Here is a 15,461-nt window from a genome sequence, read left to right on the forward strand (position 1 = left end):
TATAATGGATTAATACTTCTCAAGAGAAAGCTCTAGAATATAATTCTTTCAAGTTGTCTTTCTTTCTTTTTTTGGGGGGGGAGGCTTTCAGGACAGGGTTTCTTTGTAGCTTTGGAGCCTGCCTTGAACTGGTTCTATAGACCAGGATGGTCTCAAACTCAGAGATCCGCCTGCTTCTTCCTCCTGAGTGCTGTGATTAAAGGCATGCATCAGCAAAGTCTGGCAGATGGTTTTCTTTTTTAAAAAATAATTGATGGCACTAGGGAGGCAGGTGGGTCTCAAGAGTTCAAGGCCAGCCTGGTGGTCTACAGAGTGAGCTCCAGGATAGCCAGGGCTACAGAGAGCAACCCTGCCTCAAAAAACAAAACAAAAAACCAAAAGAGATTAATAGTCACAGGCATAGATTGCTGTACATTTTTAAGTTTACTTATTGTACATGTAAGTACAGGGATTGTGTATGTATGTCTGTCAAAGGGCAACTCTCTTGCTGTTGGGATCTGGGGATCAGGCCTGCTCACAGATCTCTCCTTGCTGTCTAAATTGTATACTCTCAAGATGGGTAGGTGGTATTACTAAGGCATTTTTGAAAAGGCTGTTTCGTTTTTAATGTGTATAAATGATTTAACTATTTCAGCATTGGAAATGTCACTGTAGATTGCTAAAATCATAGTTGAGTTTAGTTAGCATGTCATTAAATTTTTATATGTATTTATTTGTGTACATATGTGATCATGCACATGCTATGGTGAGTGGTATGTGTGTGAGAGAGAGACAGACAAAAGATAGTCTGTGGGAGTTGGTATTCCACTAAATGGTTCTAGGTACCAAACTCAGGTGGCAGGCTTGGTGGTACTCACTAAGCCATCTTTCTAGTCCTGTGTTAACATATAATGAAAAGACATCTAATTCAGTCTTTACATTTAACAAATGAAGAAGCTAAGAAAGGCTAATGGGCATTTATAAAGCTAGTTAGTGATAAATAGGGATTTGAACATACATCTGTCTAGATGTCTAGGATAGTGTACTTGGATCAGTATTTTATTTCTTAACTTGATTTTCTGTAATTCCTAAGAAAAAAGTGTTAGAGTTCTAAAACTGAGTAATTTTAAAAATGCTTTTGGAATCATCTTGTTCTTAGGAACAATGTTAAACAATATGTAGATACTTTAGTACCAACAAATAGTTTCTGGAGGGATAGCATTTTGAATAGATGGGTCTGATTTATTTTTAACTTTCCAGGAAGATGATTTCACTCTTAACTTTGGAAAGTTCTCCTAATGAGTATGAGTTATCAGGTAATGGAAACTCTTCACCATTTGCTTCCTGAATCAATATAAGAAGTTGGTTGTATAGTTCTAGTAGTGGATTATCTCAACAGCAGATCATCTATATCATTACTGTTGCTTACGTCAGTTTGTATTTGTATTTATTTATTCATTTTTTGGGTTTTTCAAGACAGGGTTTCTCTGTATTGTTTTGGAGGCTGTCCTGGAACTCACTCTGTAGACCAGGCTGGCCTCGAAGTCACAGAGATCCTCCTGCCTCTGCCTCTGAGTGCTGGGATTAAAGGCGTGCGCCACCAACGCCCCGCTGCATTTGTATTTAATGTTCATGTCAAGTAATAGTACTTTGTTGAGGACTAAAATTAAGGGTAATAATAGGTAGTTTTAAAATAAGTTTTAAATAAAGTTGAAATTCTAATGTGGAATAATTATTTTATAATGAAAGGCAGGAAAATTACATGTTTTGTCATAAGTTAGTAGTACAAACATTCCAACCTTAGAAGAATCATATTTACTATTTGATTTTGCTTTCTGAGACAGGGTCTGTTAATGAAACCCAGTGTGGTCCTGAACCCATGATTCCCTTGCATCTCTAGGAATGGAATTACATGCATATGCCCCCACAACCTGTTAAAAGTTACCATCTTGTTATACAACCAGTCCCTCGAATGTTTTTCCTCTTTCTCTCCAGCTCCTGCCATCCCTCATTCTACTTTTCTGTTTCTAAATTGTTTTTTAATGTGCGGTGTCTGCATAAATCTGACCACTCTAGATATATAAGTGGAATGGCATAATACTTTTCTTGTGACCTGCCTCCATACTATCCTCAAGGTTCAACCATGTGTTGTGTCACATGCCACAATTTCCTTTCATTCCCTCCCTCCCTCCTCCTTGTTTTACACACGTGTGTGTGCTTGTGTGTGACAGATTCTCTTGTAGTCCATGCTGGCCTTGAATTGAGCATGTAGCTAAGGATGACCTTGAACTTTTTATCCTTTTCAAGTGCCAGGATCACAGACCTGTGCTACTTACTATACTGGACTATTCACCGTGTGTGTGTGTGTGTGTGTGTGTGTGTGTGTGTGTGTGTGTGTGTGTGTGTGTGTGTGTAACATTTTGCTTGTCTTTTAATCTGTTGATGGACATTTGGATTGCTTTTACTTCTTAGCTTTTGTGAGCAGTGCTGCTGTGAATGTGTGCAGATGTCTGAGATTGTTTTCAGTTCTGATTAAACAAGAGAGGTAGTTGTATTTTTAAGAAGGGGATGAAGAGATGGCTTTTTTGTTTTGCTTTTCAAGTCACGGTTTCTCTGTGTAACCCTTGCTGTCCTGGAACTTACTTTATCGAACAGGCTGACCTCAAATTCACAGAGATACCTCAAATTCACAGAGATACAAAGAGGCCTGCCTGCCTTCTGAGTGCTGAGATTACCGGTGTGCGCCATCACTGCCCGGAATGTATCTATAATTTTCAGTCTCTGGAGGTTGAAGCAGAAATATCTCAAATTCAAGGTCACATTGAATATTAATAAGAAACTCTTTAAAAAGCAGAGTGAGCAGAGGGTCATGTGACCAGCAGCCCGCCTTGTCTGCCAGCATGGTCATTCCCAGACCCTATTGTGGGAAGTGTGCACAGTGACTTGTTGGGTCCTGTGAGCAGAGAGATGTGCTTATGATCACTGAGTTAGTTTGCTTGAATTCATCAGGCCAAGGAAATCCAGATCAAGGTGCCAGGAGGAAAGGACTTGCAAAAAGTGACTGAGAACTTGTCTGAGCATGAGGAAAAAAAAAAAAAAGGCTGAGAAGGATGAGAGTGAAACCCTGGCCCAGGAGAGCAGCCTCTGGCAACTGCTGTTGGTGAGGTCTGTGAGGAAGGTCTGGGAATGCTGGAAGTCCTGGCAGCTTCTGGGCCACGCTCCATCTCATTTGCCCTAGAGGTTCCTGGCCTCCAGTCTGCTTGCGAATGACTTTTCTGCCTGGCTGGAGAGCTTATTCATCGAAACGTGCAGCTCAGTGGTGTGGCACTTGTATAGCCCAGCCTGGCAGATGCTCGTGTGCTGATGTACCAACACCCACAGGCATCTGAGAGTTTTGTTGTCATTTACCTGGACCCCTCTGGCCGCCCTACCCCCTTCTTGGATGCAGCAGTGCACGATGGAGGACTTCTGTGTGTCACCTGCATGGACATAGCAGTATTGGCAGGGAACAGCAGAGACATGAGCTACCGCAAGTATGAGCCATGGCCCTCAAGAGCTGGGCCTGCAATGAAATGGTCCTTAGAATTGTGCAGCATAGTGTGCATTTGCACGCCAACTGCTACCAGTGTTTCATGGTGATGCTGCCCAGCATCAACGCTGACTTCTGTGTCTGATTTTTTTGTGCTCATTTTCTCAGACTAGATCAAGGTTAAGTGCTCAGCAAGCAGGCCTGGTGTTCCAGTGTGTGGGTTGTGGAGCCTTCTACCTACAGTACCTTAGCAAAGTGTAGGGAGACCCAGGTATCAAGGTCAAAGTTTTCTGTGGCCCATGATCCTGAGTGTGAACACTGTGGCTTGGAGGCCCTATGTAGTCAGCCCATCCATGACCTAGACAGTGACCACTAATCCTGGCTGCATTCGCACCACCAAGCAGATCCAAGGTGTTCTGAGTGGTGTTACTGAGTGTTTAACTTCCTCATGTCTCTTTCTACTACACACTGGACCAGCTTAGCAGCACTACCCACTGCACCTCACACCACCTTCTGTCAACTTTCCTTTGTGCTGGCTTCTGAGTCTCTCTCTCACATGCCCGTAAGAATGCAGTGAAGACAGCATCCCCCCTCTCCCACACTCCAGGACATCATGCTGGGAAGAGTGTTCGCTGAAACAGGAGCGACTGTCAGAACAGAGCCCAGCAATCCAAAGTCTCACCAGGAAGCCCAGGCTGAAGGCCAACTTCAACATCCAGGAAGACTCCAAACCCAGTTCCAGCCAGCAAGGACTCAAGCACGTCCAGGTCAATCCAGAAGCCAAGTGGGGTACTCGACCCTGTGCCCAGCCTTGGGGGCAAGGCAGCAAGTAAAGGTGTGGAGGAGAGGCAGAGTTGAGGATCCAGCCAGTGGGCAGCTGCCTCAAGACATTTCCTTGCAGACTATTTAAGGAGGGTATCCGTCAGCAAGGGGCCCAGTGCTGTGTCACGTAGCCCTGACACACCTGTGGCCTCAGCTGATGCCCCGTCACACAGACTGTCCAGAGAGCACCACCAGGATCTCCCCTGGACCGGAGGCTCCTGATGGGTACACTGCTGGACCAGGTCTGGACTGAGACAAAGAGATGTCACCTTCAGAAAAAAAGCAGACGGAAAGGATAAGGGCTGGTGAAGTAGTTGAAGTTACTGGGTTTACTGCCCCCCCCCAAGAAAAGAAAAGAAAACAAAAGCAGATTATAACATAGAAGCTAACTTCTAAGGAGGCTGAGACAGTTGGGAAGGACTGGTGAGGCCGGGTGAAACCACTTGCTAACAGACCTGATGACCTGAGTTTGATCTCCAGGATCTGCATGGTAGAAGGATAACCAGCTCCCTCAGGTTGTCCTCTGACCCCCACAGCTGTCCTGTACTGCTGTGTACTCTCTCACATATATAGGAAATAAATAAATGGAATACTAAACAAAGGAGTTGGATAAAAAGATGTTCTTGGAGGACTTTTCTAAATGACTGTTCAGATTACTATGTTTCTGTTAACTCTTGAAGGAGTGGTACAAGTTCAGCTGTCAAAATTACGAGAACAGAGCACTTCGTAAAAGTTTATATTTCTAAGTGGTTTTTATCCCCCCCCCCCCATGACAGGGTTTCTCTGTATTGTTTTGGAGGCTGTCCTGGAACTCGCTCTGTAGACCAGGCTGGCCTTGAACTCACCGAGATCCACCTGCCTCTGCCTCCCAAGTGCTGGGATTAAAGGCGTGAGTCACCAGCACCCGGCTCTATGTGGTTTTAATTAGTGGTTAGTGATTTGGCTATTTTCTTCCTGAGGTATTTAAAAGCTGAACCTCACAAGAAAGAATTAAGTGATTGTGGTGGTTTAGATAGAATGACCTCCCATAAACTCATATATTTGAAGACTGGTTCCTCAGTTGGTGAAACTGGGAAGGATTAGGAGATGTGGCCTGGGTGGAGGAGCTAATGTCACTGTGTTCCGGTTTGATGTTTTAAAAGACTGTAGTGCTCTCCCAACTTTCAGATCAAAATGTAAGCTCTCAGCTGTTCCTTTGCTTCATTATGGACTCTAATCCTCTGAAACAATAGCCCAAATTAAATTATTTGTTTTATAAATTGCCTTGGCCATTATGTCTTTTCACAGCAATAGAAAAGTCACTAAGATAGTGACTTTATTAATTAGTAGGTCTTAAATTCTTAATTTTTTTTTTTTTTTTTTTTTTTTTTTTTGGTTTTTACGAGACAGGGTTTCTCTGTATTGTTTTGGAGGCTGTCGGTCCAGCCTGGCCTCGAACTCACAGAGATCCGCCTGCCTCTGCCTCCCGAGTGCTGGGATTAAAGGCGTGCGCCACCACCGCCTGGCAAATTCTTAAAATTTTTTATGAGGAGTAAACTTTAACCTTTTCTTAGGCCATTCTTGTGGGAAGAGGTCATGGAATTTTAGAGACTTAAAGCCTAGGGGATCTTGAAATACCTGTAGTTGTAATGTGTCAAGTGAGACACTTTTACAGGTTTGTAGCTCTGGCTAGCTTGGTATTTTATAGTTTAGACCTCAAACTTCTGGCAGGCTTCATGTCTAATCTTACCTAGTTAATGACAGGGTACACCATGACCCATTTCTTCCTTGACTTTCTTAAGGTTAAAGTATAGAGACTATGTTCCTGTCTTTGAACCCCCTTGGACATTTTAAAATTGGTTACATGAATAAATGTTGGTTGAATTTAAGTAGAAATACCTGACTCAAAATTTATAGTTCTTTAATCTTACTCATGTTCAGGTTTTCAAATTTTAAATATGCTCTTGATTTTGATCATTAGTGTTCTGAATTAGTATGCAGTAAATTAGTAAAGCCTCTGAAATTACAACCATACTTATTTGGACCAAATGAATTCTCCTTTAATTATATAAAACAGCTTTGCCTTATTTTAAAGTAGAATATCAAAAATAAAAACTAGGCTAAGATTGTGTAAGAAATTGTATATGTGGGGCTGGAAAGAAAGACAGCCCTATGATTAAGAGTACTGGCTGCTCTTCCAGAGGACTCAAGTCAATTCCTAGAGGATTCTCAACACCCTCTCCGGATCTCTTTGGTCAAAACATCCAGATATAGGAATAAATTCATAAACTTAAAAATATAAAAAATGAATTGCATGCAAGATTATTCTTGTATTTTACAATTGGAAAAATGGAAAACTGGGGCTGAAGAGATGGCTCAGAGGTTAGGAGGGAGTACTGATGGCTCTTGTAGAGGTCCTGAGTTCAATTCCCAGCAACCACATGGTGGCTCACAACCATCTGTAATGAGATCTGGTGCCCTCTCCTGGCCTGTATGTATCCATGCAGGCAGAATACTGTATATAAATAAATAAATCTTAAAAAAAAAGGAAAACTGTAATTTATAACATTATTGCCAATAAGAAATTTTTTTATCTGAGGATATAACTCATATTGATAGAGTACAAGCATGAATGGAGCCCTAAGAGAGTTCCATCCTCTGTACCACATACGACTGGACATGTTGGTACACATCTACAATCCTAGCACTTGAGAGGTAGAGGCAGAATAAGAAATTGTAGGTCATCCTCCACTATACATTGAACTTGAGGCCAGCTTGGGCTCTTGAGATCCTGTCTTAAAACAAGAAAACTAACCAAACAACAATAATAAAAAAGGAAGCTAGAGGGATGGTTAAATGGTTAAAAGCAAGTAATGCTCTTCAGAGTTCCCAAGTTCAGTTCTCAGTACTCAAATTGAGCAACTTAAAATCACCTGTGTCTGGAGGTGCAGGGAATCCATTGTCGCCTTCTAACCAGTGCATACATATGTGTTCACATAAATACCTTCACACATAAATAATAAGGGGCCCCCTCTCCTCCCATGATTTCTCTGTGTAACAGCCCTGGGTGTCCTGCAACTCACTTCATAGACCAGGCTGGCCTTGAACTCACACTTCTACCTCTGCATCTCAAGTGCTGGGATTAAAAGTGTGTGTCACCACTGCCTGGTCTTAAATAATAGTCTTTTTAAAAAATAATATTATGAACAAAAGATAGAAAATTCATACCTTAATTTTTGGTGGCATTCATCTAATTTAAGTAATGGTAAAACAAGGGTTTCATTCCAATATTTTTTGATCTGAAATTGAACTGGCATTTTTTTTTAATGCTGCTTGCTAATTCAGATAATTTTGCCACATTGACTTGGAGTTTGTTAATGTTAAAAATTCTAATTTGGGATAGGCAAGATGACTTAGTAGGTAAAGGTGCTTGTTGCCGAGGCAGAGGACAGGAGTTGTATCCCTGAAACCATCATGGTGCAAAGAGAGAACCAAGTCCCACAAGTTGTCTTCTGACCTTCACATGTACACAATGTTGTTTGTAATCCCATCCCCATGTACACACAAATCAAATGTTAAAAATTCTAATGCAGAAATTAAGTTAATGTTGGCTCTTAGATGGGAGTGTACTTGAGATTCTTAATTCTAATTTTTCTAGTTGTTTTTCTTTCCTCGTTACTTGTAGATGCTTTATAGTTTGATAAGAAGTAGAGTGCACTCTGAACTAAGGTTGTCTAGATTCAGGTCTTAGTGTTCCACTGGACCCACTTGGGAAGACTAAGAGAATCTCCTTAAACAACGGTGTCCTTTGCTGAACTCTTCTGTGGAGAAGAAAGTGGAGAAAATAACACCAACTCATGGGTTTATTTGTAAGACAATAGATGAGTTAAGATACCCATACATATTTAACAAATATTGTAGATGGTTATTACTTTATTATCAATTCTAAAATCTAAAGAATTATACAGTTGACAAGATTTTTGTTAGACATATAGGGACAAGCCTTACCTGAAGTGACAAGGCTGTTTATAATCTTAGTTATATGCAATAAATACTTTTTTAAAGAAACATGCATGTGTGTGTTTGTGTTACTGACACAATTTGCATTAAACCAAAGGTTAAATAATACTATATGTAGAATATGTACTTAATCATTTCTAGAACACATTGGACTTCAAGGTCTTTAGGGGGAGGATATAACCATTAATAGCCAAAGCCATATCCCATAGTTGAATACCTTTTTCTCACAGAGTATCAAGATTTCTAATAATTTTAGGTATCTTGCTTGGTCAGTTACTACTTTAATTGTTGATTATTTAGTGTTCCTTGTATTTTCAGAGGGAGAATAATTAATCTACTATTTTGATTATAGAATTAGTACTTGTAATCTTGTTTCTATTCTAAAATTTGAAGTTAATCTGTGTGTGTGCATGTGCACGCTCATTTGTTGGAGTCTTCTTATACATCCTAAGATGACCTTGAACTCAGGATGCTGAGGGATGAGATTATACCATACCCAGACATAGTGAATGTATTTTTACTGTTATCTTGTTTCAGATCATTCAGGGCTACAATAATGAAACCCTGCCTTGAAAAGAGAAAGAATCCATTCTTCAACCAACTATAATCATGTAAAATGTGATTGGATTTTGGGGTCTGATGGTACTATGATGTTTTGATTATTAATTAAACCTTGTTTGTTTGTTTATTTTTGGTTTTTCAAGACAGGGTTTTCCTGTGTAGTCCTAGCTGTCCTGGAACAATCTTTGTAGACCAGGCTGACCTCGAACTCACAGATCAATCTGCTTATAAGCCTTGATTTAAATAGAAGTGTTAAAAACTAGATTCAAGTTTTACTTGCTTTTTTGTATGTCTTTTCTTAGTGTTTCTCTTTTCCCTGGAATTGGAATTCTTTCCTTTTGATAACATTGGAAAATTTTAATGAAAAAATTTGTAAGCTATTACTTACAACTCTTTAGTTGGACACTGACTTTTATTACACGGTGATTGGTTATACAAAGGTTTCTATGTTCTTCCTCAATTCACTGAGTTATGAGATAAATCATATTTGTGTGGTTTTTAGAAAACATCTCAATTCCATGGTGAATCTGCTAATTAAAATATTTCTAAGCCAGGCGGTGGTGGCACACGCCTTTAATCCCAGCACTCGGGAGGCAGAGGCAGGCGGATCTCTGTGAGTTCGAGGCCAGGCTGGACCGACAGCCTCCAAAACAATACAGAGAAACCCTGTCTCGTAAAACCAAAAAAAAAAAAAATTCTACATTTGTGTGTGTGTGTGTATAGCCTAGACTGGCCTTGACCTAGTGATCCTCTTGCCTTTATCTCTTCAATATATCTTACTTATGTATGAACACAACCAGCCTAAGTTTTGAATCCTTTGTATGACTACTTATAGTATGTGTATGCAACATTGTGTGTACAATTCAGAGACCAGAAGAGGGTATCAGGTGTCCTCCTCTATTTCCAACTATTCCTTGAGGCAGAATCTCTTGTGAAAGCTTGAGTTTTCTCAGCTAGGCTCAAAGCCAGCAAGTCCTGTCTCTGCCTTTCTTGGAGCTGGGATTACAGGCATATGCAGGGTGCCTGACTTGTCACATGGGCATTAGATTGGAACTCTAGTTTTCACAATTGCATGGCAAGGTCTCTTAACATATACCGTGTGTGTGTGTGTGTGTGTGTGTGTGTGTGTGTGTGTGTGTGTGTGTGTGTGTGTGTGTCTGTGTCTGTGTCTGTCTGTGTCTGTGTCTGTGTATTTATATGTAAAGGGGGATGGGAGAACACACTCTATATGTCACTTGAATATCATGAAATTATTTATGATGACAACCTTTTTTAGTAAAGGGCACTTGGAAAGGGAGACAAGTAATTATGAGTCAAGTTTAGACTCATGCTGCTGGAATGAATCAATATTGAAAGTTTTATGCTGGTGACCTCTAGTGGTTGTTGTCACACATCAGTAAATGCTAAATAATTCTATGATAATCAGATGTTTAATGTTGAATAAATTCAGGAGATGTATAAAATATGGTCCCAGATATTGGAAACCAGCAACAAAGTTAAGTTATGCTGAGTTACCAGCTAAAATTGGATAGATGAAAACAAGTTTGTAACTTTTTGCCTTAGTAGTATGTGTTTAATAATGAATTGCAAGTTAACTACTTCCCTTTCTACTTTTTTGTTTGCTCGTTTGTTTGCTGGAGACAGGGTATCTCTGTGTAACCCTGATTGTATGGGAACTCTGTGGGAATCAGGCTATTCTTGAACTCAGTTCTGGGACTAAAAGGCATACACCACTATATCTGTCTAATACCTTTATACTTTTTACATCAGAGGAGTTTAAAACATAAGTTGACTTAACTAATTTAAAACTTGAATTTTTCTGATGCTCAAAAATTGTGTTCCTCCTGGATGTAGCTCAGTGGAGCTGGGGTTACAGGCATAGCAGATGTGAATCCTTGGGCTCAAACCTCAGCACTGCAAGCATAAACAGATGGAACTCTGCCTGCACTGAAGCACACACACCATTCCACTGTAGGATGCCGTGCCCCCACTTTTAGCTGGTGGAGCTAGATCTTGGTACTTAGCTTTAGGAGCCTGGAATTAAACATGTGGTTTGGGCCAGCTCAACTCAAAACCCTCCTGCCTTTATCACACCACAGGGGTAACAGCATTGCTTCTGTGTGAATTATGTACTGCAAAAAAAAATCTTCCACCTTAATACTTCTTGTTTTTATTTTTGAATGGCCCCCCATCCTGGCTCCTCTTTTTCATTCCCCAAACTTAATGTATGAAGGCTTTGGTCTTCCTGGGAGTGAGTTGAGGTGTTGAGGCAGCCAGGGCTTGCCTGTACACTGCTTCGATATCAATCTAGTGAAAGTGTACACCTTACAAAAAAAAAGTTATGAACTATACAAGGCTGTATACTTTAAAAAACCCAAGCACTCTGAGTTTGAGGCCAGCCAGGTCTAGATAGAGAGTTCTAGACCAGGCAGGAATATGTAGTGAGACAGTGCCTCCAAAGGAATAGATAAAGAAGTTACAATTTCTACATATATATGGTACATAAAATGTAATTGTACCACTTTAGGTGGTATTGATATTTTTTTCTTTTCTTTTTCTGTTTAAATTTAAATTAGAAACAAGGTTGCTTCACATGTCAATCCCAGGTCCCTCTCCCTTGGTATTGACATTTTTAACTGGATATGTTTATATCCTAAAATCACCAGCGTAAGTGTAAGTTTTTCACATTCTTGGTTAATTCCTAAATATTTTATGCTTTAAAATATACTGTGTGTGTGTGTTATTGTGTGTTACTGTGTGAATGGGTGCCTAAACCTTGTGCATGCCCTTGGTGTGGAAGTTGGAAATTATTCCCAGTGGCTCCCCACTTGATTCATTGAGGCTGAGTCTTTCAATTGAAGCTCCCCTGTTAAGCACTTTTAAAGCGACCTTTTCCACCCCTAGTATTTTGTGCTACCATCTTTTGTAAAGTATATGGTCTTTGTTACTGGTTTGTAGGCTTTTTATTTGGTTTCATTGGAACATTTTTCTGTCTCTGTATTGATTAATGTCTTCTATCTTTTTATTTTATGTGAATTGGTGTTTTGCCATGGGTGTTGGGTCCCTTGGAATTGACTGGCATAACAGACATTTGTGAAATGCCATGTGTGTGCTGGGAATTGAACCTGGGTCCTCTGGAAGAGCTGTCACTGCTCTTAACCACTGAACCATCTTCAGCTCATCTTCCTTTTTTTTTTATTTTGGTTTTTTGAGACAGGGTTTCTCTGTATTGTTTTGGAGGCTCTCCTGGAACTCACTTTATAGACCAGGATGGCCTCGAACTCACAGAGATCCGCCTGCCTCTGCCTCCCGAGTGCTGGGATTAAAGGCGTGCGCCACCACCGCCCGGCCATCTTCCATTTTTTTAGGTTTTGTTTTTTCTTTTATTTGGGTATGGGTTTTAATTTCTATAGATTGTTATGTCTTTATGTCTTTAAAACCCAAAGTCTGTCAACTCTATGTTCCTGTAAAATCAAAAATTATATACTTTCTTACTCTAAGAGGAAGGAACCAGGGCATAGTTACAGTGAAGTTAAAGCAAAACCAAAGTCCAACAATGTACTAAGCCTGAGTCAGACACTGGGGACTATGATTTTCTGGGTTACTAAGGGGTTGGGTAGCTCTGCTTCTTGGCTTTGTCCTGTACAGTACGCACAGCTTGCATTTGAGGCTTGGCTTGGACCAGCTCCACCCCACCACTGTCTTTGGTGATCATCCCATGGTGCTGGTGTCTCCAAACTGTGGGGATGTCTGCTGCACCTTCAACCATATCCTCTCCTGACCTCTTTTCAGGGACTTTGACCTCTCGTAGTGCCAAGCCTCAGTTTGTACTTCATGACCCCTTCATACCTTTAAAACCATTATTATCACCTGAGAGACTGCATCCCGAGTGCTAGGATTGAAGGGGTGAGCCACCGCTGCCTGACTACATTTTTTTAACTATGCTAATTATCACCCATAAATTTCTTCCAAGGTTGTATAAAGATTAAACATTACTATTATTAGAGGTTCTAAGGAATTATAAGGAAATGGCCCATTTATGGTATCTTTAATTTCACAGAGGATTATGTTATCTAATGGAAAGTCTAGTTGATCCTTTCTATAAATTTTAAGTCTTGAAGTCATCCATAAAAATGTTGGAGTTGTATTTAGTTTTCCTGTTTCGTTGACTGGTTGGTTAAGGAAAAATGAAATCAATGTATCTTAATGTTTTTAGGCACGGATTGCATTTTTACAAGGTGAAAGGAAAGGTCAAGAGAATTTGAAGAAGGATTTAGTGAGAAGAATAAAAATGTTAGAGTATGCACTAAAACAAGAAAGGTATGTGTATTTCATTTCTTAATGTGACTAGAATAGAACTGTTATTTTCATTTACATCACTGCATGCTTTATTGAAAGCTTTTCTACATTTTGCTTAATTTGTGTATGGGAAAAGAAAAAATGAAAAGTAGAAGTAATATATTTTGCTATATATTGGATTTTTTTCTATCTTCAAGGATCAGAAGTTTATCTTTTCATATGTATATTTGTTACTTGGATAATTTTTCTTCTTTAGTAGTACATTTTCAGTGTTTTTAGCAAGAAAACTTTAAAAAGGACACATTATTTTGTTATTAGAGTAACACATTAGTACTCAGTTGTAAAAAAAATAATTATTCTTTTACCAATGGTTTAATTTTCAGGGCAAAGTTTCACAAATTAAAATATGGCACAGAACTGAACCAAGGTGATTTGAAAATGCCGACCTTTGAATCAGGTAAATGTTGTTTTTTATGTAATAGACATGCTCCTTGTTTTGTTTTTTTTCAAGACAGGGTTTCTCTGTAGCTTTGGAGGCTGTCCTAGAACCTGATCTATAGACCAGGCTGGACTGGAACTCACAGAGATCCGCCTGCCTCTGCTTCCCTAGAGTGGGATTAAAGGTGTGTGCCACCACCGCCCAGCTCTGATTTTAATTTCAATATGGCATTAGGTGAATGAGTAAATTTTTTTTTTTTTTTGTTTTGTTTTGTTTTTCAAGACAGGGTTTCTCTGTGGCTTTGGAGGCTGTCCCGGAACTCGCTCTGTAGACCAGGCTGGCCTCGAACTCACAAAGATCCGCCTGCCTCTGCCTCCTGAGTGCTGGGATTAAAGGCGTGCGCCACCAACGCCCGGCGTGAATGAGTAATTTAAATTGTGAAATTTGAAGAATTTTCAAGGATGTATTTTTAAATTACTGACATGTGTATACATGAGTATACATGTATGTGCACACAAGTGCTGGTGTTCATGGAGTACAGAAGAAGGTATCAAATTCCCTGGAGTTGAGGTTAACTCAGTTGTGAGTGTACTGGAAATTGAATTTGGATCCTTGACAAGATCCTGTGAGCCTCTCCAACCCCTGGTGGAAAATACTAAACAAATAAAATTGTGTTTCATCTGCCTTTCAATCCTGAGGTTATTTATATAAGCTGAAGCCTATATAAAATTGTGGCCACATTTTTTGCTAGTAATTAAAATCAAAACATTCTGAAGTAACTCTTTTTCTGTCTGTAAACAGTTTTGGTCCTCTTAGTTAATGTATATACACATACATACATATGTATATATGCATATACATACATATATATATATATATATTTATTTGTTTATATTTGGCTAGGCGTGGTGGTACATGCCGTGAATCCTAGTGTTCTGGAGGCAGAGGCAGGCGGATTTCTGAGTTCATTGCAGCCTCTCTGCATTTTTTACATTTATGTATTTATTTTGTGTGTGGGGAGGTCAGAGGACCAATTGAGGAATGAATTCTATCTTCTTTCATGTTGGCTTTGGGTGAATCTGGCTCAGGTTGTTTGATTTGAAAGCAAGCATCGGCTCAAGCTAAATTTTTAATACTTCAAAAGTTCTCTTATCTGGGGAAATTTGACCATAGTTTAAATTTATAGTCAGCCAGATAAAACTTAGAATAGAAAAATTGTCTCCAGTTAGTTTTCTTCTTTATTAAGTAGTAAATATGAGACTAGTAGTTGATAAATATGTAGCATGGAGCGGACTGAATATAGGAAGGAGCTAAGTTTAGTTTTAGGAGTTCATCTAAATGTTTAGAATCTAAAGGAGGGAGGAATATTTTGACGTAAGCAGACTGGGAATTATTGGCACATTTTCATTTTTTTCCTGGAACTTGCTTACCCCAATTTTTTTCTCCCTATTTAGGGTTTGTATATTCCTGGCTTTCTTTCAACTCCATAGTTCTTAGTGGTGACCTGGAACATCTGATCATTCTGTATCTGTCTTCAGAGTGCTAGAATTACTGACATGGACAAGCATACAGGCATTTTTGTCAATGTGTATAATAGGAAAATAAAAGTTACACAGATGTTTGTAGGTATTAGTGGTATATGTTCAAACATTCCAATTGGATTTTGGCTTAATAATAAGTACTACAGACTTGACAGAAGCAGACCATAAATAACACCTGAATTGATCATTTTTGGGTCATCCCTGGTTTGACTTTTAGCAACAGAACTTTTTATCTTTCACTTGCTATAAATTGAGATTAAGATGGCATTCATGTTCTTGTGTGGCTCATTCT

The 15,461-nt window shown here is 39.5% G+C and overlaps 1 protein-coding gene and 1 pseudogene across 1 annotated transcript in view; both read left to right on the forward strand.

The window, feature by feature from the left end:
• The window catches only part of Strn3 (striatin 3), an 81,945-nt gene that overhangs the window by 14,320 nt on the left and 52,164 nt on the right, over positions 1 to 15,461 (forward strand). The window contains 2 exon segments of the mRNA XM_040743121.1: positions 13,107 to 13,210; positions 13,573 to 13,646. Coding sequence (XP_040599055.1) covers positions 13,107 to 13,210; positions 13,573 to 13,646 — 178 coding nt within the window.
• Positions 312 to 5,652, forward strand: LOC121139387 (annotated as a pseudogene).

This window comes from Mesocricetus auratus, unplaced genomic scaffold, assembly GCF_017639785.1.
Source record: "Mesocricetus auratus isolate SY011 unplaced genomic scaffold, BCM_Maur_2.0 Super-Scaffold_15014, whole genome shotgun sequence".
Taxonomy (NCBI): domain Eukaryota; kingdom Metazoa; phylum Chordata; class Mammalia; order Rodentia; family Cricetidae; genus Mesocricetus; species Mesocricetus auratus.